Source organism: Varanus komodoensis, unplaced genomic scaffold (assembly GCF_004798865.1).
Source record: "Varanus komodoensis strain SLA01 unplaced genomic scaffold, ASM479886v1 scaffold2, whole genome shotgun sequence".
Lineage (NCBI taxonomy): Eukaryota > Metazoa > Chordata > Lepidosauria > Squamata > Varanidae > Varanus > Varanus komodoensis.
In genome coordinates, this window is record NW_025335568.1 from 17244790 (window position 1) to 17271123 (window position 26334).

The 26334-nt window shown below is 41.3% G+C and overlaps 1 protein-coding gene across 2 annotated transcripts in view; it reads right to left on the reverse strand.

Moving 5' to 3' along the window:
- Positions 1-26334, reverse strand: part of UNC5C (unc-5 netrin receptor C) — a 357053-nt gene that overhangs the window by 17084 nt on the left and 313635 nt on the right. For both annotated transcript variants that reach the window (XM_044428611.1, XM_044428610.1), the window contains 5 exons: positions 24361-24552; positions 19543-19887; positions 17185-17272; positions 9017-9185; positions 2988-3221 (listed from right to left, as the gene is read on the reverse strand). In XM_044428611.1, coding sequence (XP_044284546.1) covers positions 2988-3221; positions 9017-9185; positions 17185-17272; positions 19543-19887; positions 24361-24552 — 1028 coding nt within the window. The remainder of the gene's footprint in view (positions 1-2987; positions 3222-9016; positions 9186-17184; positions 17273-19542; positions 19888-24360; positions 24553-26334) is intronic.

A 26334-nucleotide genomic window follows, 5' to 3' on the forward strand; every position in this document is an offset into this window, starting at 1 on the left:
GCAGCCAACAACATCAATAAATATAACCGATAGAATAAGTAAAGCCATTAGACTGTAAAAAGAATTCAATCTGGCACTAAGACAATGAAAAACTTTACAAACAGCTTGGGCTGGGGAGTAGAATTTCCAAAAGGGTGGTGTTCTTAAAAGGTCCTCTCTCCTATTGTGACCTGGCTGACCTTTAACAGTGGGAGCAATTGTAAAAAGTCTCTGAAGTGGAAGGCTTGGAAGAAGTACTCCGGGCACCAAGCTATTTAGGGCTTTATAGGTCAAAATCAGTGCTTTGAATTATGCCCATAAACAAAGTGGTAATTGATCATCAAACCACTGAAATATGTTCAAACCAACAGCGAGACGTTTATTAACTTGCTTCCATGTCCTAATCAACCTGCTGTGTTTTATATCATCCAAAGTTTCTAGACAATCTTCTAAGGCAACTCCATATACCATACATTATATTAAGGATGGGCCACTGGGAACTTTCCAGATGTTTTCACCTGAAAGTCCCATAATCTCTGACTATTAGCTGTGGTAGGTAAGGGAAATGAGATTCTAGGTCAAAACATCTGAAGGGTCACACGTTGAGCACACCTGCATTGCATTAATCTAACTTGGAGGCCACTGGTGTTTGAATAACTGTAGCCATGGCTTCTTGGTGGTGGAAAGGTTACAGCTGACCCCAGTTTAAACTGGGGAAAATCCTTTGCTGTTCAAGTGTCCAAAGTATGAGTTGGATCTAACAGGATCCCAAAGCTGTTGAATTCCTTGTTGGACTGTCAGTCCAACATGGATTTGACCAACCCATACTTGCAATGACCTTTTCTCTTTAGGCTGGGACTTTCCAACACAACGCTAAACTTTCTGTGCGTGTCACGCAAATTGCCATCTCCTTCAGCATCCTCAAAGGGCAGGTGCTACCAGCAGGAGGGCACTTCCAGACGGAGGGCTTTTGTAGTGTTCAGTGTTCTGATTCAATACACCAGAGAGTCCTGAAAGCCACGCAACAGCTGTGCCAATCCCCTGCTAGCTGCTGATAGGACATATGGCAGACCAGAAATGAAGAAAGAATTCAGTATTGGAGGCACTATTGGAAAGAGTAATTGCACTGCCAATGAGCACTACAATTGGCTTCCCTTTGGATGCCTTTCGCTGCTTCCAACAAATGCTGCACTTCTAAAATCAGCCATCGGCAAGGGGAAGCTGCTTTCTGGACACAAGCATGGGCAGATGTGCACAGCAAGAAGCACACGTGCCATATACAACACACTAGCCATGTTCTGTGGATTTCCAAATGCTAGATAAGTTTACCAGTTTTGCTCCTGCTGATCAAACACCTGGGCTGGCATGCTGCATATAGTCCTTTGGACTACAGGTGATGCAGGCCCAGGGAGAGGAAAGAAAAGTCAGCTTTGGGTTACCTATTCACATGTCAGTAAACCAAACCAAACCAAACCAAACCAAATCAAACCAAACCACATATAAGTGTCTTGGTGCAATAACCTCATGTAGATTGTACATATATGAGCAAATATCTGGATTCCTAATAAACATATCTGTCTTCTGAAGAATCTATGAAATCAAACACTCTAGGAAGAGCCTCATAGATTCCTGCATAAGTCAGCAGGTTACATGCCTCTCTAACTAATTCTCAAGATGTTTGTTTGTGCATACAAATTCTGGGGAATATAAGAAGACAACCACAAACTATGTGGACCAAGACAGGCAGATAAGTAAAGATAATTTATCTTTGGGAGACTCAGACCTTGACACTACTTAGAACTTAATCCCCTTTTAATGAGTTTTGGATGCAAGTAATAATATTCTGATGAATAAAAAGCAGTAATTTTCTAGCAGATGCTGTCAGACATCACCCCAAATAAATGCCAGGCCAAGTTGGATAGCTTTCCAGCTTGCACTCCATTGTTGCAGACAGAATTTAAGATGCTATGGCACAGGCAGCTAAAGCTAACTTGTTCTGTTCTTCCATTGCTGCCTTGGCTTCAGACATTCTGACAGGTTATTGAAATGTTCCAGAAATCTGCAGGACTAGTTCGATGTGAAGTGATGGAGGCATAAGTATCCAAAGATAACAATGCAAGTATCCAGTGCTGTCACCGTGCTGGGGTAAGCCTACGCTATTGCAATGTCTTTAGCTTTTGCTAAGGAAAGGTAAAAGTTGTGCATTGCCATCTGGCAATGCAGCCAAACTTAATGATGGGAATCCAAGTAAGCTTCACTGCTGCATAGAACAATATTTGGAGCAAACTTGTCCTGTATTTTATCATGTGTGTGCATGGATTGCCTTCTTAGATCTATCTTTATGGAGCCACCTATACAGTTATAGAAATGCATTTATTATCACATTATAGCCACACACAGTACATGACGGTTCTTATGGCATGAAGGGTATTCAAAGAGGCATTACATATCACATGTAGAGATGCAGAAAGCAGCAGCCTCACTTCATTTCCATTGCAAATTCTCAGCACAAAATCTTCAGACAAAGTCATCTAACAAAGCAATACAGCAGCAGGAGCTTGATTAACAACCCTGGAGCTTCTTCTATCATTATCAACTGTTTACAAAGAGGCATTTATATGTTTTGCATCTCTGGGGAACTGGCACTTACCATTAAAAATACATGATCCTCCAGTGAAATTCTTTTGCACCTCATGGCCTTTTAGAAATGGAAAAACTAAGGATCCAGATTATGACACAGGTGAAGAAAAGCAAGGAAGCAAGCTTGGAGAAGAATTAGCCTACTGTACAAATGAACTTTATTAGGGAAAAGACAATATGTCTTTTTAGCTTCTCTTCCTCTTTTATTCTTTCCAGACTTGATTTTACTAAAATGTCTTATCAAGAATCTTACCAAACATTAAGTCCACAAAGTGCACCATACTTGCAATTAAAAGGCTAATATGTGATCCTTACAACACCAGTGCTCCAAATAAGGAGATAAATTATAAAGGAATGAGGCTCATTACCTTAAGGGCATCTTGGGTGTCATCCAAACAGTAGACGCGGATGTTGTATTCCAAGGATGAGCAGATCAGCGGCCCAAAGATAGCCAACTTGAGACGCTTTGCTGCTGCTTTGGTGATAGATTGTCCAACCAAGGCATAGGTGCTGAGAGTTTCTGTCAGGACATGGCAGGCTTCTGGATCCAGTTGGATGTAGCATGGGGTGGTGAAATTTTCTTCTCCAACTGCTACAACATCCTAGAATGGGGAAATTTAACAACTGCAAATTCAGACTAATGGTGGGATTCGTTCAGTACTACCCTGCATCTCATGCCTGCCCAGTTAAGATTCACTGGCGGTATTCCAAGAGGTCGGGGTGCAAGGGTACCAAGCTGAGATGAAAGGAATAGCTGTCAGGATCTTCAGATTGGGTGCTTATTTTTAAAAGTCTATGCAAAAATGAAAACCTAGGTCAGATATATTCTATCCTAAGATAGAACTTCAAAAAGGAAAGTCCAAGGATTGCTTTCCACTGAAGTATTCTGTGCCCACAAATTAACAAGCAAGAACATAAATGAAGATCAGCACCATCTCCCAACTCCACTCTTATAAATGCAGGGGCTTCCCTTTCACTTCTCTGAAAGATGTTGATATTTGTTGATGGACTACCATCCTGCTCATGGCTTCACATGCAAACCAGAGCTCCTAGGCTACAGACAAACAGCTATTTCTATAAGGCTGCTTCTAGATGTATCACATAAGGGAGAAATGAAGCATCTGGAAATGAGAGATGTAGAGTTCACCTATAGAATGAATCCCTGTGTCCTTTAAATAGGCAGCAAAGTAAATACGAATCCACTGTTATGAGTCATCCTGAATCTTATTCGATACACACAGTAGCAAACTGTTATTATTTTTCCAGTGCAACCCTTCAAGGGTAGAACTGGTTCCTTGTATGTTTGCTAATGCAATAACCAAGGACAGAGCAACATGCAATTCCTTAAACACCATCATTGTGAAATGCAAAGCTCTGACGAATTCATTCACTGCTGCCTCCATCAAAATAAGGAAGCTGGCAATGCTGATGACAGAAATTAATTGCTGGATTCAATGAATTGCTGGATTCAATGAATTGCTGGATTCAATTGCTGGACTCAGTTATTGTTACCAGCTTGGGAACAGATTCAAGACTCTTGGTTGAGGTCTGGGTGATGTAGCACATTTGCTAAGGTGACACCATCCTTCCTAAGGGCTAGGAAGAAAGGTGTTATATGCAGTACTGATTCTACTAACCCCTGCTGGCCAAGCCATGAAGCATTTGTGTTGGCACTCATAAAACTGACTTGCCTCCAGCAATGCAAACATCTGTTCAGTGAAGGGAAATAGAGACACAGAAGATCTGTTCCAAAAAGACTGGGAGAATAGAAAAGAACATGCACATACAGAAGGCTAACTGTGCAAGAACAAGGCCTTCAATAAACATTTGCATAGTACATGCATAATGCCAGAAAACCAGTTCAGCAGCTGCATGGTCTAGAGCTTATGAAAATATGAAGCTACTCATACTAAAACAGAGTATTGGTCCACGTGGCTTAGTGATATCTATGCATACTGACCACAGCTCTTTCAATCACGCTTGCAGACAGACCAGAGAGCACATTGCCAGCAAACGTTCAGCTCTAAAGGAGTTAAGCTAGCATGGTGATCGGCAACATATAGCCTTCTCAGTGGTTTGGCCTACAACTCTGATTGAACCTACAAGTAGTTTAGCCAATGGTGAGCACTTATAAGAACTGTAGCCTAAACCATCTTGGGGGTGGGCGGGGCAGGGTATCCACAAGTTCCTTACCCCTGCATCTGTTGATGCAATGGGAACAGCAGTACTTGCTAGCACAATCAGGGAAAGAAGCTGAAATGACAACTTCTGGAATAGGCCATCAGTGGAGCTCCATTCTGTGAGCTTCACTGATTTGTCCCATTCTGGAAGTGGTTGTTGTTAGTTTCTGATTGCACTGGTTGGCACCAACTCCTTACTGTGTTAGCAGACACTCCTGCTACTATAATAGCAGTGCTTAATAGTGCCTGGAGGCCTCGTAGCAAAATACTCAGAAGGTACTGTGAATCTATTCTATCTTTCCCTGCTTACCAATTGTTCTACAGAAAGGAAAAAAGATGGAAGAAGCACTGGAAAAACACAGGAGGGATGTGAGTGAAAAGAACTACACCCGGATTCTACATAAAATTCCATGACTGAGACAGGGTCATGCCATGGTAAAAGCTTCTTCTGGAAACGTTCCAGATTTCAAGGCCTAAGATTTATTACCTGTGGACACAAATTGGGATCTTTTTATATTTATTTGATTAAATTCTATAGTGTTGAAAGCAATGCGTTCTGAACATTTTATGATAAAATGGGATTATGAAATAAAACAAAAACTAAATGATGAAGCACGATATGTCGAATCAGAAAAACAAGAAATTAAAGACAAAGACTCTTGTTATGTGCCATCGAGTTGTTGCTCACTTATGGCAACCCTATACATGATGCTCTATCCATGACAACCAGTGGTGGCTTCCTTTATGGAGTCAACCCATCTCATATTTTGTCTTCCTTTTTTTTCTGCCTTCAGCTTTCCCTAGGTTGAAGGGAGTTTTGCCTTCTCATAACATGTCTAAAATATCACAGTCTCAGTTTTGTCAATTTTGCTTCTACAGAAAGTTCTGGATTGATTTGATCTAGGCTCCACTTGATTGTCTTTCTGTTCATCCAGGGTATTTGCAAAGTTCTCCTCTAACACCATATTTTGAATGCATCTAGCTAAATTTTATCCAATCTAAAGTTTTCTGCATATCAAAGAAACCAAGAAATTCTCCCTAGATTAGGGTATTACCACCAAAATGTAATTTGATTGCATATGACTATTTACTGAACTTTAGAAAGCAGGGACACTTGCAAAGGAGTATCCTCTCAATGCCAATGGAATCATATTGCCAGATTTGTATGTTATGAGAAGCCATGGTGAATTTTTACTGTTGTTGGTCTGGTATTTTTTTAGCATGTTACCTGTGGTTTTCTGAGACCATGGAGAGATTCAGGTTTTCTGTAATGGTTCTATGCTTCACTACAGCTTTTCATGACGTCCAAGCCCAGGAGCTCCATTTTACCATTTGTGGTAAGGAAACACCATAGAGTCCCACGGAAAGAGCAGCAATGGTAGGGACTGCTCTAAGCATCTGATCTCTACTGCTTACAGCTCTCTAGAAACACACACGCGCGCGCGCGCGCGCGCGCACACACACACACACACACACCCATCATTCCAAGTCTTCCTATTGGCTGAGCAATATGCCCAGCACACTTTATGCTCTGAAATGGAGAATACAAGTTTATGCATAAGGAGAAAGGAAGGAAACATGGCAAAAATATTTATTGTATTTTTTAAAAAAAGCACACACACACTCTGGGGACTGGAATGGCTAGGAAGCATTACAGAGATTCTATTACCTTGGGAGGGGGAAGATCGAAATCCTGACTCAAAACCTCAGCAGATCAATAAGGAAGAAGCAGCCTAGTTCCCCAGGAAAAAATGAAGCAGAATGAGATTCTGCTTGCAGGGGCTGCTGGATGGAAACTGCATTGCTGTGGGAGCAATGCAACTGCCTGATTGGCGGATTAAGACAAAAATCTGCACACTGTGGAAACAGCACAGCATTGCTTGCCATGATGTGTGAATCCAATCTGTAAGTGTGGATAAGGGGCAGCACTTAAGGTGGTTTTTAAAGAAATGAAATAATAGTAACAAACAATTCAGTTGGGACCAGACACATAAAGGTAACTAGCGTAAAGTGTAAACACTTAGCATACACGAAAAACATGTGTTACATATGATAAACTACAGGTTCTATTTATATATACCACATTTTTTCTAATATATTATCCAGGACTGGACAATGTTACACAAGAGGCAAAAACTAAAGAGCTGAGATATAACCTCTAGAAAGACGCCGTTGTTTGTTTGTTTATATCACTCCTTTCTTTCAAACTGGCTGAGATGGCAATTACAGTCAGTAAGATTTGAAAGAAAGAGGAGAGGAGAGGAGAGGAGAGGAGAGGAGAGGCTAGCAGGTAAGATATCTAACTCTTCCTGTTGAAGAAATTTATCTGGCAAATATTTTCTGCTTGCTGCTGCAATAAGAACTAGTCTACAAATGGGAATATACTACTTCAGATTTGTAATTAATAGCATAAGCTTGTTCTGTGACCCTGTTGCTTACTGACATTAAGTTGGCATTAATGTAATAGTTCAAGACTGCAAATTGTGCAGTCTAAACCAACCAGACCTGGCAATGATTTCAGAGCTGATGTAAGTAGTGCACTGTTCATTGTTAACATGACCCACAGTACACAACTGCTACAATCTAAACTATTATTTTCAGTACATTTAACAAAGAGTGAAAATTAGATTCTTCAGTGAAATCTCAATAAAGCTCGTGAATCTCTTGTCTTTCACACATCCATTCTGCCCAAGCCAAAGCTAAAAGCAAATATGATGAGATCATACATATACATGAGAACATCTTACAGGTATGGGAGGAAAAGGAGAGTCAGCCATGGACTACATGATATGTAGGTACAGAATTTTCAACAGAACAGTAGATGGTTGACCAAAGACAACATATTACTATTATGTATATAATGAACCAAAGAAGCTTAACCAGCACCATCAAAAATAAACAAGTGTTCTAGTTTGCTTGTTTCTAAAGATCTTCATGTCGTAAAACTGGAAAAAACAGATCTTCACTTGCCAGAATAATCTCTCTATAGCGAATAGTTCTTCCAGCCCCATTCACAGGAAAGCTTGAAAAGTTCACATCTAATCAACTGTCGATATTTCCATACAAGAAGGGAATGAAATATATAACTTATTGTCCTACTCTATGCATATAATAACCCACTGATTGCATGTGAGCAGGAGACAGTGACTACCCTACTTGCAACACTCTCATTTGTCCCACTTTACTCTGTCCACTTTTACTCTGAAACCCATGATTGGCTCCTTTATAGAATGCCAGGCATGGCATCTGAACACAGTCCACTGGATTGGTTAGGGGCGAAACAACCCAGCATTCTGAATTCAGACATCATGTTCAGCATCCAGTGAAGCAGCTCTTTGTGGGCTGCTGAGTGAACCCAGAATATGAGCCTTCACTGCTGTTTTCTCCAGTTCATGCATATCAATGCATTCGATTTTAAATCCACAGGCTATTGTTAACTGTAGGTGCACTGATACACTTTATACAGCTCTTAAATTGGTTTTTTATTTCAATATGCATTTATAGTGTCACATTTTATGTATTATCTTTCAAATATACAAATACGCATTTATCATTTTCATTCTGTCATAGTTGTACTTCTAAACATGCTTTAATACATTTTTTATTCTTGTTTTAATTGATGTGCTCAAAACATGCTTCCAGAGGAGAGCTTGCAAAAGATGAACAAGCAGGTCCTAGATAAAATCAAGCCAAAACTTGCCCTGGAAGCAAAACCCATGAAACAGAGGATTTATACTCCAGGCATATGATATGACCAGAAGGCAGCAGTCATTGGAGAAGGCAATAATGCTAGGGGAAGTTGAAGGCAGAAGAAGAGGCATAAAGGAAGCCACAACCTGGAGTTTACAAGAGCTGAGCAGGACTGGCTGAGGCAAGACATTTTCAAGAGCTTTCATTTGTTCATAGGGTTGCCATAAGGCAGAGAGGACTAGACAGCACGAGGCAACAAATCAAGCTGTCTTGAGCGCCATTTTTCTTAGTAGGAAGTGTCCAAATCAAATGAACAGACACACATCATGCTTGGCGTAATTCATTCTTTGGTTATTTGGTGCAAGTTATGGTTGCACCTTTTCCTAAGAGACTTCAGAGCAATCCTGAGCATAATATTCTATCCATCATATTTCAGATAGTGAGACTACTGACCCAAAGTAGCAGGAACAAATATACTTGTCCTGAGGAGATCATTTCACGGCTACTCTGGCAGCCTAAACACTCACCTCCCATTGTCCCTGGGCTGTCTGGTTCTTCAGCTGGATCTTCCAGTCCTCAGTGTTTGGTTCTGCACAATGATGCATCGTTAGAATGACCGGCCGAGTCAGCAGTGCTCCTGGAGGGCCGCAGCTCACCACAGGTGTCAGAAGGGTTTGACTGTCTTCTACAGGTGGCCTGGCAGGATTATTGGGCCAGGGGTGGGGAGGGGGGAGAGATTAAGAAGTGTGATGAATTGCTTCATTTTTTAATCCATTGTCATTGTGATTCATCACTGAAATGTGGCCTGTACATTATTTGGCATTCTTTAATATTCAAACCAATGCACAACAAAAAGGAACAAAGGGGGGAGGAATACGGTAGTCCACTCAACCTTTCTGGCAAATGCAGAAGTCCAACTACAAGATAGCGCCATTCCAATGGACAAATGCATCAGCCCTTTCACCCCTCCAGCGCCTTGATGTGGCTTTTCCTGCAAGTCTGCTAAGACAGCAACTGTGGCGCAGAGTAAATAAACGGAAGAACAAAGCACAGTGCAAACTGCAGAGCCAAGCTGGTCCTGTCACTTGGGTCTGTTCTGGCACATCGTTAACGCAGGCTGATTGGTGGATGGTGTGACCAGTCTATTTGTAACAAAATATAACAGAATTGGGAAGAAGCCAGATTATAGCTATCCTATCCTAGGCATGTTTTAGCATTTACATTTTGTCATAAATGATGATGATAAGAGCACCGATGCATGGTGCATTTAAGATTTGTGGTGGCTTATGTGGATTCCAGAGATACTTGTCACAGCCAGTCCTCTTTGCCTTCTTCTAAGCAGACCAGGACAAAAGCTTTATAACAAAACATTGCTATTATGTTGAAGCTGAGCAGCTGGTTCTGTGTGACAAAAGAAGTGTGTTGTAGAAAGAAATAACAAAAGAACAAGCAAAGGTAGAATACCAGCCTTTTGGGAAATGAGGCTTCATGATAAGAAGTTTATTCCAAACAGAACTCCTCTCCTCCCTTCCAAAGCGGAAATAGCAAACTATACCTTCAAGATGGATTTAGGTAACTTACACTATTCTGGTGTTGATAAATTGTCTGCCTGCTCCTCCATATTTGCTTCCTTACAGAGTCTGTAAGGAAGACTCTCAGTGCCTGCCTGATTCTTAGCGACTCAGTGAATCTCTGGGACCACTGGTTTTGGCATTTCAGCTGTGGCATTTTAGCATTTTTGCACCCCCACTTCTGAATCAGAATCTGCAGAAATCAGGAGGACTGGGCCCAGTCCCTACATTTGCCCATTCTCCAGGCCTTGCTCAACAGATAAGAATAAAGATCTGTTGCATGCCAGTTTTTGTTATTTGGGTGAGGAAAAAAAATAAAGCCAAGCCAACAGTTATCTCTCTTGCTGTTCGTTGAGCTGCAGCATTGGCATGTTTCAACTGCTCAGATGATTTAAAAAATTGCACACAAACCCTAAGAACAGAGGGAGTGTATACTGTTGGTGGGAAAGGTTTCGCAGATATGGAAGTGAAGTAAGCAGCATTGTAAAAATGTCCGGTACTTAGGACTGAAACCTATTCACCTAATGGATTGGAGAGATGGATCTGTACACTTTGACCCAACTCCCTACATCCCCTGCCATCTGTGGTCAAGGTTGTCATCTTTACCAGCAAAAACTGAAGGGATGTTCTATTCATGCCCACTTTAATGGAAGCACAACTTTCCACATTACTGGGTACTTTGCATTGTTGGTCCCCAGCTGCAGGGGGAACTCAACAGGCATTCAAGCAAATGCAAGAATGTCCCTTCAAATTAGCAACCAAGGGGGTCACCTGCACAGGTCTTCTGTGTTGAATGCAATGTGTAAAAGAGATATGCGAGTGACATCTGTAAATAGTTTCCATTTACAAATCTCAAATAGGAATAACAGGTGCATACATGATTGAAAGAGGGGGCAATGATAGGACAATATTTCAGCGAGTGTAAGAATGGCCCAGAAGTTATATTTTATATACGCACTCACACTCCCCAGAGTATTATGCAATACAAGCCCGTGAACTGATTGTGTTTTTAAACTGTAACTGGGAACAGCAGTGTGATTTTCGTGAACCTTTGGGCATAAATTTACAGCCCAAAGTCTGTGTCTTTGGTTGTGCCTACTTAATGAAAAGATCATCTATAATCTAGCAATTGCAGGAAGGTTATTGCACCCTTAGCACCCTTCGCAACACTTGTCTCCACTATGAGCACTGCAGAAATAGGTGCAGTAGCTGATTTTATCTTAATAGGGGCTGCTGTTGTTGTTCAGTCGCAAGTCGTGCTCGACTCTTCATGACTCCATGGACCATAGCATACCTGGTTCTCCACTGTTTCCCAGAGTTCACCCGAAGTCATGTCCATTGCATCAGTCACACTATCAACAGGGGCCTTACTATTACTATAGTTTTAGAGAGAAAAAAACTCAACAACTTTTTAAAATTATCTTCACCAATACTAGACTAGCTCTTGCTTGCAGTGCAAAAATACTGCAGTTACAACTCGAGAAATATATTAGAACTATTTTATAATTTTCCCTTTTATGTCTCTGGAATTTTTCATGGCTTTTTCCTCCTTTTCAGTGCTGACTTGACTTTGTTTATGCCACACAGTTTCTCCACTGATAACAACTTCCAAATTTTGGAAAATGAAAGTTGTTTCTTCCAAAGAAGACATTTAAAGAAGTCTCTCCCATGAACAGCAGCAATCTCTTTATTTCCTAGATATGCAGAGGAAATGGGTGACCAGAAAAAAATGGCCTCCTCCTTGCTCCTTGGTGTGTGTGTGTGTGTGTGTGTGTGTGTGTGTGTGTGTGTGTGTGTGTGAAAATCCTCTGTAACTAAAGACACCTCTGGAGAGAGATCATGGTAAGGTACTCTTAGCTACAGGTGCTCACCTACAACTCAGAAACTTAGAATGAGTGCTTCTAATTACATAATCATCCAAAAAAGTATCACCATAATACTATAAGCCAAACCAGAATTAAATTAGTTTAATTGTCATGACTTCTCTCAAACCCCCTTGGAACTATAGTGTATATAAGAGTTCAGGGAATTCCATTTACAATTCTATCTAGTCTTCTTACTAAACTGCAATGTTCAGGTTTCCTTAGGGGAAGCCAAGCTAGCTAATCACTTTGAGTATACAATGCAGAGTATAGCACAGAGTTCATTAAAGAAATGATATTCCCTCTGTCATTGTGCCTACTGTTTGGGATGCAGAAATGAAATCTTGCTTTTCAACTGACACACAGCTTTAATAGTTGTATTCAAAGAAAATAAAGCAGAGGAATATAGAGTGAGAGAAGGGAGATGAAATAACTCACAGGAGCAGATGGTAACCCTTCCAGTCATGTTAAGTGAGGATTCTGCAAATTTAAAACTGTTGTCTTCCTACTGCTGCTTTACTTTATTAAAATATTTTATCTGTTATAAATTAGGATCATGACTGTCTTGGGCGTCCTCCATCAAATCTACATCTGTACCACCTTCTTCTGCTGAGAATTGTCCCATGCCAGATTCACCATTTTTATTTTCATCTCCTGTAATTTTGCTAAAGGTGAATACATTTTCCTGAAACTGGAAAACTGCTTTCAGTTTTGTCTATGAATCTATACAGAACTGGAAAGGAATTCTTCACAGGCTTTTGAAGAATGCATTTCTATTTGCAGCCTGTACTTTAACCTTGTAAAGCTAGGTCCATGATCAGATTAATACATTTTCCCAAAGGCATTACTTCAGAAGCAAGTGTTGAGAACATGATTGCATAGGGGTAGGGACTTTGCCAATATCTGTTGTCCCCACAATATCTGCTTGTTAGTTACCTGCAGCAGACTCTCTGTTGTATCTCCACCTGTCCAACTTATTGGAGGGTCACTGAGGAAGGGTAAATGGTGTTTTTTCATGCTTTCCTTGAAGAGAGTGATCTGAAGCTTCTTGAGTCAGATTACCTCAGAGAACAAGTCATTTCAGGAGATCCTAGAGTGGACTGGGAGGGTCCTCAGCCCTCAAGAGAGAGGACTTTTGGTCCTCAAATGGTGGAAAGCCTTCTTCTGAGGCAAAGGGTTAGGGTTTAGGTTCAGGTGGTCCACCACACAAATCCTGCGAGTGCCAGTGAATTAAGCTGCATGACAGGATAGTGGCCAGGCAAAGGAGTGCTTGTTTACAGAAGAAGGCTCTGAGAAGAAAAGGACTACTCATGAGTCAGGCATACCTCATGATGAGGGTATCTGACAGAAGCCTCTCACATGATACAGATGAGCTCTGTGTGAGGTTCTGGCAGCTCAAGCTGTATCAGCTCTCAGTTTTAATTTGAGCAGCCCTGCTAAGAATCTCTTATCATCTTTCCTAATTTTTTATCTGCCCTGCCATGGATTTGTAACTTTGGGCTCAGCCTGGTTCTGTTTATTGGATTCTGTTTCTACAAGATTGCTCTCCTATCTTTTCATCCTTGCTGTTCCTCAGACTTGTCCTTTGGGTAGCAGCTCCTTGCCTGCACTTGGCCACTGCCTTTATCTTGACTCCTCTTGCTACAGATTGTTCCATTTTGGAACTAAAACCTTACACATCCTTTGGCTGCTTAATTTCCCCATTTGGATTTGTCCCTGTATCTGCATAGACCTTTTTATACTAGGGATTTCTTCTAGATACGTATATGTTAATTGTTACTAATATAAGGGAAAATGATTTAAAGGTGATAATCAGATAGATATATGATGCCTTTAAAAACTATAGGCAATGATAGTTACCCATGATCCTCTATGCTGAAGCAAGAAAAGGAAAACAGAAAAATGTCTTTGTCTATTTATGATCTTTTGCTAAAAAAAATCCTGGTCTATTGCCATTAGAATAATCAATAGGATAACAGGAATGAAAATAGCTCTCTGTCCTTTAATAGTCATGCTGTAAATGTAATTAAGAGATAAGGATTATTATGTTGTGCAATAACTGCAGTCAGAGTTTTTCTGCTGATTATGGAAAAGGAAACGATTCCCCAACTTCCGTGGATATGAAATCATGGTGAAGTCAACATTTTGCCCTGTTTGCAATGATCACCGTGGAATAAAACAAGCCATGGTCCCTGATTAAGCCGTGGTCTGTGCTGGGTGACATTTGCCTAATCATCTGCCCAGTTACGAGGGATCTTGTCATCTGAATCTCTGTGGTGTTGCTTGCTGGAGGAGGAGGCAAACCTTGAATAACCCACCAATGGCTGGTGCATTAAGCAAGAACTAAAACAGAAAGGCAAAGATGTAATTATTAAAATGAAAGGTGTTTGTTGTCAAAGCATATACTTTGACTGATGTTGATCCTGAAGTTTATCCTATATGCATTGTGACTGGCATATATTATAGCTGAGAAAGTGCTTACATGTCTGATTATCCATAGGCATTATAATTAAGATCTGTTTATGAAAATTTGCTTGATGGTATTAAAATAAGCATAAGACCCTTCTTGCAGGCAATTTTCAGTACAATAGCTATAATTATACTGGGATAATAGGGAATCTTTAAGGGTGCAATCCTATGGAAGCTTAGATAGAAAAGAAGGCCAAATGTCGACTAGGGCATGCTGGGAGTTGCTGGCCTTTCTTCTGCCTTAATTTGCATAGGATTGCACCTGAAATCTACTCAACTCACAGAACTGTTTTTGCTACTAATGCATCTTTTGGAAACTAGTGAAACAAGATTGTGGGTCTGCCTGGGAGCAGCACTCGCATTTCACAGGTACCATAATATTCTCATGTGGATGGCTAAAAGCAGCACTTTCACTGACCCCCTCAGGCTTTTCAATAGAAATGAAGCAAATGAGAGACCTCACAGTGCTTTTGACACCCACAACTTTCATCCAGCAGAAAATGCACCCTTACTGGGACACAGACTGTCGGATTCAAGGTGTTGGAGAAAGCTAACAGAATGACTCTAGGGAGACGGGAGGGAATGGGCAATGTATTAGAGCATGGAAGTGGGAAAACACAGCGTTGGTAGGGAGGGCTCTGAGGAATAGCACATTCCTGCTTTTAGTTGGAACTGCTAACAGTTGTCCCATCTTATTCCGAAGTGAGGCTCAAGGGACTGCAAGCTTGCAGCGAGTCAGGTGTGAATAATGAGAGTCCCCATTTGCTTCTGCCTCTGACATACATTATGTAATTCTATTCCTGATTACCTTAGGGGGGAAACAGACCTTACTTTAAACCTGTGTCTAGCAGCTATGTTGTTAGTTTATATTTTTACTCCAGAGTAGATGCAGAGTCCTGATGGTATGCTCCCAATTGGGATTGGGCTCCCTGCACCCAGTCTAAAGTGAAAAAGGACATGGATTTAAAGTTATGTCTGCTTTGGACCGCAATGGGACTTACGTCAAGAAGCATGCACAGGATTGCATTGCTGGGTTTAGTTTCCATTTTTCATCGAAACATATCCTTTGTAAAATCCACTTTTCAATTTTGTACTCAAAGTATCACCACTGATGACTCCTAGAGTTGACACAATGGGTTTCTTTTCTGGGAGATGTCCAGCTGTCATCAGCCATCCTCACCTCAGGATTGCAGGGTATTGATCTGCCAGGCGGCCTTTGTTTCTATCAACGTTTGTTTGGCAAATTTTATATAGTATCCAGTGAACCTGGGTTCACTTACAGTGTGACGTTTCTGAGAGTTGGATTCATTAGGTTCAGTACGGCAGCAGAGATAAAATAACTTATTGCAGCAAAAGGAAATCATCTAGCCTGCTGAGCATCATCTGGTGGGACATATTTTCCTCTTATATCACAAGGACCAAAGTATACATGAAAGCAGCAATTCTGAGCAGACTCAATTAAATAGAAAGCAGGACCAAAGCTCAGATGTTAATGAGCAAAAGGAAGCACAGATGAGGACTGCCGAACCTCCTCTCACCCTTAAGCTTTTCTTCCTACCACCCCTTCAAGTAAGGTACTCCAATTTTGGAAAAGAGCACTTGGGACAGATGCTGCGGAGTGGGAAGCCATGGGTAGCATCCAGCAAACTTCTCTGTGCTCCTTCTGCTGCCAGAATAGCTGCTTCTCCTCCTCCTCCTACCGTCTATCTTGGGGCCTATAATATTTACACACAAAGAGTTTCTGCAGCCTGGTCCTTAAGTCTTTGAGCCAAACTGCACATTATATAAAACTGTATGCAATTTTCCCTGGAAAGTTTTTTAAACAAATTAATTAGTAAAAAAGCAGAAAAAAACAGTTAGTAGACTGCAACCCTGAGCAAAGCATCAAATGGGCCACTTCAGTGTCTCTTCAGGCCATTGTTTTCCCATGCCCCTGCTGCTTGACTCACATCGTTTTCTTCCAAAATGGCAGAGACATCCAGAAGCCAACAAATATGGTTACTGTAGTGACCAAGAACTCAACTCTGATGGCCAGGATTGGGATGCAGTCTTTAACTAAAGGAATGTCTTCTCTCAGTGGTGCATTATTTTATTGTGACATTCCTATCCCACATTTTTCCTCTTGCAAGTAAGCCAAGCTGGCTTTCAGAGACCCCTCCTCTCCATTTTTATCCTCACAACAACAACCATGTGAGGTAGGTTAGGCTGACAGTAAAGGACTGGCGCCTTTGAAGCCATCCAGTGAGCTTCATGGTCACATGAGGACTAGAAACCAGATATCCCAAGTCCCAGCCCAACATACACAAAATGCAACGTCACATGGGCTCTTGTGAAATTATGGAGTACTTTCAGACCTTATACTATTGAATAAGGTGCAGAATATAAATCTCTTGGCTGCAGAGATTGAAGGAGAGTCATTTCCCAAAGCCCACACCACCCACCATGAGCACTTCGATATCATTCCTTCATTGCTGTCACTTCCCCTGCCTTCTTCTCCTTAAATGCAAACATCAGTTAAACACTATCAACCAAATCTGAGAGGAGGCAAAGTGCAAAACTGAAAGGTATCTCAACACTGTCTTGGAAGGATCTTGGGTTCGGCTTTCCTCCAGCCCACCACAACTCAACTCCCTTTCTGGATCAGCTTGCAAACTGTGATGAGCCTTCAGCTGCTTTATGCTCTTGTAAATGCCTATCCCTCCATCTGCAGATAAGGATGCTGCATTTAGACATGATGCCTCATCCCAGTGATTACTGCTGAAGCAAATGCGGGGCATGCAAACCCTCTTTTACCTCATGTTCTCCTTTCGGTGAACTGTCACATACATTTCATAGACTCTCCCCTGGGGAATGGCCCCTGCAGGAATCAGCAAACTTACTCCTGCAGAACAACAAGAGACGGAAAGAGAAACAGATAAAATAAAGAGAAAAAGAAAGGCAGGTTGACCTTTCAAGTGAGAAGACTGAGAAGCAGCAGCTCTGCATGCCGAAATTCCACCCAGACTAGAGTGGGGGGGAAGGATGTTTTACAGCCATCCTGACACTTCTACCTGGAAGTTTATGACTTGTTGTTGCCTACAATGCTTCTCTTCCGCATTGTCAAGGCTGTTTTTCCCTTTCCTTTTGTTTTATTTAAGGAACTAGCAGCTGGCTGCTCTGCTGCTCACATTGTAAAAAATGAGGGGGTGGGGAGGGGAAATAACAATTGCATTTACTATTCCAAACAGTGCTAATGGGATCACCTCCCTTGGTAATTCTTATTTAATTAAACTTTTTTTTTTAAAGCCAGCAAAATACTGTCCCATGAAAGAGCAAGAGTCCTTTCTTCCCCTGAGGATATCAGTTTATCTGGTCATCTTCCAACATTTACATGCACTTAGCTTCTTTTGAACTATTACATTTGCTGAGCACAGAGAAGGGAGTATTTGCTTTCCTTTGGATGACCAGAAGCTTGGAATATGCCTTCTATGTCACGTATTACAATTTTAAAGACATAAAAGGATAAAGATAAATTCTCAACATGTAATAATATCGAACCTATTAAGGTTTAAAATTTGCAAAATTAAAAGCACAGTTAAAGCCCTTCACTGGGATCACCTTTCACCTAAAGTCCTGACCCTCCAGAATGCCTTTTCAGGGAGTTCAGAAGCTGCAAGGGAAAGGACAGGACAGGAAACTGTCCTTCTGTTAAATGTCATTAAGTCCCATATCAAAATGTCAATAGGCCAATCTGCCCAAATGTGGATTGCAACCTGGACTCATAGAACAGTTTGGAAGGGTCAAGAAAGCCATCAGGTCCAACCCCCTGCTGGTGCAGGCCACCAATTTACCGCATCCCACTCAGATGACTGTCCAATTTCTTTTCAAATGTTTCTTTTTTGAATGCAAAGGAATCTTACTGACATTTGGAATGTAGGTAAGATCCCTTTGCAAATACTGCAAGCAGATTCTGTGGGTGGGGAAAGTGACAAGATAGCAGCACAACCCTGATCTGCATTTGTTCATGAGAATATCTAAGAGTCTACCCAAAGAAGAGCACAAGAAAGGTCATGCTGGATCAGAACAAGGGTCATCTAGTCCAACCCTCTGTATGCATGGTGGCAAACCAGCTGCCCAAGCTCCTCAGCAACTGGTGCAACCCTGGTCAAGGAGGCAGCACACAGTCCACAAAGCTAGTAGCTATGGACAATCTCCACCTTCATGAACCTGTCTAATCCCATTCTAAAGCCATCCAGATTGGTGGCCATCACTACTTTGCATGACCACAAATTCCATAGTTTAACTATAATTGTGTGGAGGGTCCACTCTATACCAGGTATGTGGGATCCTCCAGATATTCTCGGACTACAGTTCCCATCACCTCTCATCAGCAGTTATTCTTGCTATGGCTGATGGGAGTTGGAGTCCAAACAACATCTAGAGGACTGCAAGTTCCGTATAGTTCTATACAGTTATACTTCCTCCAATTTACTTTCCTTAGGACATCTAAAAAGGAACACTATAATCTTTGCAATATCAGTATTATTATTCTTCTCTACTTGAACCCTCCCAAAATGGCATATGATATTAAAAATACATGATAAAACAATACCAAGAGGTTACATGGAGAAAGAGCGATGCTTTGCACTAAAATCTAGGCCAAGAAAAACAATGCCTGACATTCTAAATATCTGCTTTTCCCCTCCTTCTGCCACCCCCGTGGCTGTCTGAACAAAAATGAAACTTGGAGCAACTGGTTTGTTTTCCAATTAATTTGTCCTTTTTATGTTGAGCGGCCACAATAATGCTTTCTGCCTTGAAGTTCAGCTTCTTCTTTTTTGTGCTACATGAAAGAAAAGGTCAAGGGTTCTGAATCCCACTTCACACAAGGAAGTTGGGAGGTCTAATGCTTCTGAAGGCAGTGACTCAGAGTTTGCAATTTTCTGCTAAAGAAGGCCGGGGCTTTGGGGAGAGAATACATAATAGCTTCAGTAAACCCGAATGGGAGAAAAGCCACTCTTTGGTCTAAACATAGAAGATATAGATTTTCAAGAGTGACCTATTTTTTTCTTTGCTGGGGAGAAAAACAGAGGACTTTCCTTTGAGCTACATTTTCAGTAACACCAGTAAGGTAGTGAGTGTTTAACGGAATAGCCATTTGTAGACATTTACCTGAATTAGGTACAATCAGATGACCTCCAAGAGAGTTGAAGGTGCCAAAAGCAGTGCATGATGGGTCTGTTTGCCGTGCAAGACTCTGGTTTTTAATGTTCAATGCTTCATTATCTAGCAAAGATTGAGTGATCTGTGGGGAGAGTTTGGATGAAAAGTCGGACAGATCATCCTGAGGAGTGACTGCACCGGAATTGTTGTACACTTTGATCTTCAAGTTAGGAAGTGGATCAAGAATTGGAGAGTTGGTCATTGGGATTTTATCAGACACATCATGCAAGGCATAGACTGGGCCCCTGTACATGGCTGCGGCAGACGTGAGATCTGGAGGCACTGCTAGCAGGTCTGCGTTCAAAGGAAAAGATATAACGTGAAAGTTATTCTGCATGAACTGTAGTTTTACCATCAGAAACATTGTTTGTGAGAAAGAGAAAATGTAGCTTTTTAATGGAAGGACACGTTCTTTGCATGCGGAAGGCCCCATGCTTAATCCCTGGCATCTTCAGGTTGAGCTAGGAAAGAATCTTGCCTGAGAACTGGGAGAACCACTGCCACTCAAATACTAGTCCAGATGGGCCAATGGTCTGATTTGATGGGTGGGCTGAGATGTCATTTTCCACCACAGTGGCTTAGATAAACCACTCCGGTCTCTGGCAGATGCCAGGAATTTTATGAGCACCCATCCTATAGGCCAATCCTTGCTTGTAGGTTGTCACATTATCCAAACACATTGTGGATGAGTTTTGGTAGGGTTAAAAAACTACCCAGAACCCATGGACTGTTTACATTTGTGGGGGCTTTGTTAACTATGCAAACAACCCACTCTCACCAGGGATGACATGACAACCTACAGGTGGGGTCTGTATTACCGAATGGGTTCCCATTGACCACCTGGGAAATGCCATAAATCAGTGTGCCTAAAAATTATTGTGCAAACATGGGCAATATATGGTAACTTCCAATACTCCTGGTTGACAACTGAAGGCCAGAAAAACTATCTGGGGTGAAAAGATAACCCCTCTGCTCATCTAATGCTCTCAGTGAGGGGAAATATGGTAGCTTCCAGCTGGGAGCAAATTCATTCTTTCTTTATGTATTGATTTGCATCAGCTGCTGCTTCCACAATTTCTGGCCATCATCCAAGTCCAACAGTATCCCAAGGGCTACAGGTTTCCCGTTTCTGCTATAAGGTAACACACTACTAAATGCAGTATGGAAACATTAAATGAGAAAATTAATGGGTGAGGTGTTCCTTTTCTCTTAACAAAATTATACAGAATTTCTCACTTCTAGACAAGTTCACTATATTGAAAAAAAACCAATAAACTGAATTTTACAAGACCCCAGTGCAGGACCAAAAGGGGCTGGGGAGTTTCTGTAGTGCAGTATTTTACATAGAGTAAGTAAAGGCATTAAAAATCAATGTGACAGGAGTTTCATGGATTAAAGGTTCTGTTCGCAGACCCTGGGTTCAGATATTTGTGAATAGACTTTGTCTTCATGAAGCCTGGCAGCAAGACCCTAGCACTACACTTCAAATTCATGTCAAAATATTCAAATAGTTCTACTCTTTGCTAAGCTGGTTAGATTTTTCTAAATGTTGCTTTATTGCTTTCATTATGCATGATTTTATTTGAATTGTTCTATAACTCCTTAGCTACATTGTGGAAAAAGAGTATATAAATATTATCAATAAAACAGAAAATAAACCAATTACTGATGGATTGAATTAATTCATTTATATACTGCCCAATAGCTGATAATTATATTTCCAAATGAAAGTTATTTTCACTAACTTGGAAACAACTTTAGCCAAACTTGTGCCTCGCATTATGGTTTGACATCCAATTATGCGATATTCCCGCACTGAAGAATGGGATGACTAAAGGGGTGATGGCAGACTTCTTGGGATCCCCTGGCACGATGTGGCCATATGGACCCTGGATTGGCACTACAGGCCTTCCACCTGCTGCTGCTGCTGCCACCCCCAGATCTCCTAATGCTACTGCTGTCTCTGTTGGTGACTCATCTCACCCTATAGACTGACATGCTTTTTCTGGTGGGTGCTTTCTATCAGCACTTCTGAATGGGAGCCAAGCTAGTGTGGTGCTGTGTATAAGCTGCAGGTATTGCATCTGGAGTAATCTAAGGCTGAACATTGACACAGCCACCATTCAGGATTGCTGATTTCCGAGGGGCTGAGCAGGAGAGTCATGGGTCCTTCTGGAAGGATGGGTCCTCAGCAGCTGCTCCATTTTGTCCGAGTCTGAGGCACAAGCAATTTTTAAAAATAGCAATAATGGAGCATTAAGTCAGGATTGGGCTGCAAAAGTGCTGAACAGGAGACAACAATTAACAATTAATCATGACAATTGGCATGCCACTCAAAAGCTCTGCAGAAGAAATTTTCTCCGGCATATTTCTGCAAAATGCTGACTGCAAAACATGGTACTGTGTGATCAAAGGGAACAGAAAAAGAAAACAGAATTGCAGAGAACTATGAAATCATATACTTTTATCATCCCAAGTCAGGGCTGAATTGTTGCCTATGGCATATTCTCAAGTGCCTTCTGTAGAACTGATTTAAATGAATCTCTGGCAAGCAAACTGCAGCTCTACTAATCTTCTGCATTGGACAAAACTCTGGCAGTGTTTATTCCAACTTGATTTAACTTTAATTTCCAAAAGATTATTTTTAAAAAATAAAGCTACAGCCATGAAAAGTGCTTTCTGTTTTACGGTTCTTCTTGGCATCCATGCCTTCATTTTCTGAACCATCGGAGCTACAAATGAGGCTCTGGTTCAGCCTATGGGCATGATCCTAAGGGTCAAGTTATACTATCATTAGAATCAAATGTGATGTGCCCCCTTTGCCTAGGTGGTATGAAGTTGGAGGATAAGAGATTTGTTGCTCCCTGTGGTGGAACCTCTCCCACCACTCTTGCCAACATGCTATAGAAAGTAGCATGCCATGGAATAATGTTTAGCCTAGCCTTCTCCCTGATTATCTATTTCGAGGGGTTTTTAATTATAGGAAAGCGTTCAGACATGCAGGCTTCAGGGCCGTGTAGGCAATCATAGCACACTGCCCCCTATTCCCATGCCTCCCACTTCTATGGGTGATGGGCTGCCTGCTCTTCTTTCATCCCCCTGAGTGTCCACTGTATAAAAGTCTTCTTCTGGTAGACTGACCCCTAGCAAAGAGGAAGAGGAGACTCTGGTGGCATTGTGAATCGAGAGGCTGGAAGCAACATTGCAGCCAGGGGAGAAGGGAGGACAGTGGTGCAGATATGGCAGCAGCAGGGCCTTTGCCGCTGCTCGCTTCAACTCCTTGGTACACCAGAACTCCTGCAGCGTGTAGTAAAATCGAGGAACCAACTTTGCTAGTTGATGCTTCTGATGGAACTAAAGGGCCTGCTGTTAAGTCCCATCAAGCATAAAGGAAACTATTAAACTTATTTTTTTCCAACTGAAACGCAGGCGCTTTAAAGTTAATTAATAATCAAACAAGTCAATTAGAAATCAAGTGGTGAAATTAGATCTGATTTGCTACAGCAGCCTTCCTTTTCAAGGCAGCTTCCACCACGGCAACCCTAATCTCTTTGCTACATATTTTATTGCAAGTTCAAGGAGACAGAGAGATCCTGCATAAGAACACCTGCCATAGTAAAACTACTGTGTATAAACTCTTAACCTAGGAGTGCAGAGTAATATGTGAATTCCTGAGCCTGGGTGTGAGATATTTGATTCAAGACATTTGTTTATGGACCTTCATCCTTATCCCAGAGCAGTTCACAATATGCAGTCTAGTGCATTCTATAGACCTCAGTGCTGGTGCAAAGATCAAGCTCTCCTTCCACTTTGGAAGTGGTATATGACCATTAGGGTATTTCTGCATGGGATAAATGGCTTATCAGCAACGAGAGGAGACTCTGAAGGGGCACTGAAGTCTCTTCAAAGTCTTATTATTACTGGCTCACTGGTTTTCAGGTTATTAACTCTTCCTCAGGAACAATCCCTTCCTTCCTTCCTTCTTGATGACCACAACCATGAAATGTCAGAGTTTGGAGATATATAGTGGAATGTAGTTTTTGGCAACTGTCAAAAGTCAGTTGTCAGGACTAAATCAGTGTCTCCTGAGAAAATCTCAATAGCCTCCAAACACATTGCATCAAGAGCCCATCCTGAGGTCCCCTCTTTTATTCTGCAGTATATTGCAGCATACCGAACCCATATGGCAGCATGCCAGATTAAGTCAAACTAAGTATGAAAGGGGATTGTGCTGAAGATGGATTTTTCCCTTCAGGAAAGCCCTTCAGTTGTTGGTCAAAGCCGGACAACATGGCTATTTGGAAACTGAACTGAGACCATTAAAAAGGCATGTTAGAGTCACTGAATAGAAGCCATAGTAGAGCTGTAAGACCAAACAGAAAAGAGGGAAAAGAAGTTGGATTTTGCCCTCCAAATGATTTCATCTTCAAAGTCTATATAGAACATGAAATCTCACTTGGCTAGGAGGGAAGGGAGCCTACTGGATGTGAAAAAGAGTAAGAAGTATGATTGAAGAGAAGACAGAAATTAGTGAGTGCAAAGACGGATTTTCCATCCCATGTGCTTCATCCTTTTGACTCATTGCTTGTGCATAACTCTCTAAAGTCACTACAAATATTCTAGTACTTATCCCAGGGAAAAACCTGAATACATGTTTATTCTTTACAGAGTGATAAGTCCGATTCAGTGAATAAGATTCATACAACCCTGGAAATGCTTTCCTTATGGCATACACCTGAATTTGGCCAAGACTGAGAAGAAACTAACCTTGCCTCGCAGCTTTGATATTAACAGGCTGAAATCCACCATTTAGAGCAGAAGAGTCTATAATGTCTGACTCAAAGTCCCGGTGGTTCTTCCGGTAGATGAACAATGCAACAATCACTGAAATAGCCAGGCACACAATCACAGCGATCACAATTCCAACGTAGAGTGCTACATCATCTGAATCAGGAGCAGCTGGAAAAAAGGGGAGGGGCAGGTACACAAAAGCATAAAACATTAAAATCTCAGGAACATCCACTAGTACATATCTTTATCATTGTCTTCTATGGGAGCTTGCTATTTGTTGTATTGGTTAATTTAAAATCTATTTCAAAAGTTCTACAACAAGGTCTTATATTTAACTCATTTATTCCATTTCTTAGCTTCTTTTCAAGGCCACATCCTTCCTAAGATGGCTTACAGCTCATTTACTTTATCTCAATATCTTTCTTGTAAATAGGAAGAATACTGTACAATTTTTAATCAGATCAACAGTTAAAATTAGTCAAGAGGTAGTTGCTACAGCAGTTCATGTTGAAATGCTCAACACTAATTCAACAAGGCATCTCCTCATTAAACAGATCCTCTTGCTTACATTTTCTCTTACACTGAACAACCTGAAATTAATAAAACATGGCAACTGATGGGTATCTCTTGAATCTGAAACTGAATGGGTATAGTTCTTTAAAAAAATCCACGAGGGACAAAAGTTTTGTGATAGGAGACTTAAAAGCACATTATTGTGTGTTGACAATCCCCAACATTTCCTTCTAGATAGTCCCTGGGATGGTTTGCAGAGATAAAATTCTCCTGCATATGAACTTCCACAGACTACAATGAATGGGATAGTTCTGCACCTGAACAGAACTCTCTCTTCTAGTGAAATGAAAATGAAACTTTATTTGCTTATGAACTTCATGGGCACTCTCTGCTGTTGCCAAGTTCTTCCTGGCCCTGTGAATGAACACCTTCCAGAATATTCTGTCCTTGACAGCTCTGTTCAGCACTTGTAAACTCAAGGCAGAGGCTTCCTTTACAGAATCATGCCATCTCATATTTGTTCTTTTTATTATTATTATTAGAACATTTCTATGCCGCCCCTTGCCAAAGCCTCGGGGCGGCTTCCTCCTCTTCTTCTGTCTTTGTCCCTAGCATGACTGTCTTCTCCAGTGAATCTTTCCTGCTCAAAGTATGACAGCATCAGTTTCATCATTTGTGCTTCCAGGGAAAGTTCTGGCTTGATTGAGTATATTCAGCAGGTACAATGTTGTTAAACAGCATGGTACCCTTCTTCCAATTCCACTGATGCAAATAGAAAGCTTTTTTCCCACCCTAACTGCAGCACAAGGAGACCAGTCTGAAAGAATGGGAACTCCCCAACCATCTCCCATGCTTCAATTATAAAAATGTTTTAATAAATAAATAAAATAAATAAATAAATTAGGCTGGGAAAAAAGTTTTGGCTGTCAGGAGGAGAGGGCTTGCAGCAGCTGCTTAAGAAAATGCAAAAGGATCAGTACGTTTGCTTGCTGCTGATTTGAACCTGGGCTGGAAAAGGACAACCCAGTCAACCCTGTTGAAAACTACATTTTAATTAATTAATTAGTTAATAATTTCTATACTGCCCATAAGCCCAGAACGGCTCTCTGTTTAGGACAAAAGAACATGAGCATCAACAGCAGAACAAAGTGAAAAGTGCCGTGAACAGCTTGCTGGACTTCAGCACAGAGATGGAAGATGCAACAAGGACTATATTCACACAGCAGAACAACATTTGACTGACCGCCTTTTCTTATGTCTACTTGCCCAAGTGTGAAAATCTCTGCTGGGGGCGCCTTCCCAGGTCTTAGTAAACATGCCATAGCTTTGGAACTCTCTCGTCACTTTAATGTTTCCCAGTGCCAAGGAAAGACCTTTTATGACAAGCCTTCAATAAGACCTTCTCCACCACCACCATGAGCCAATGTAGGATCTCTG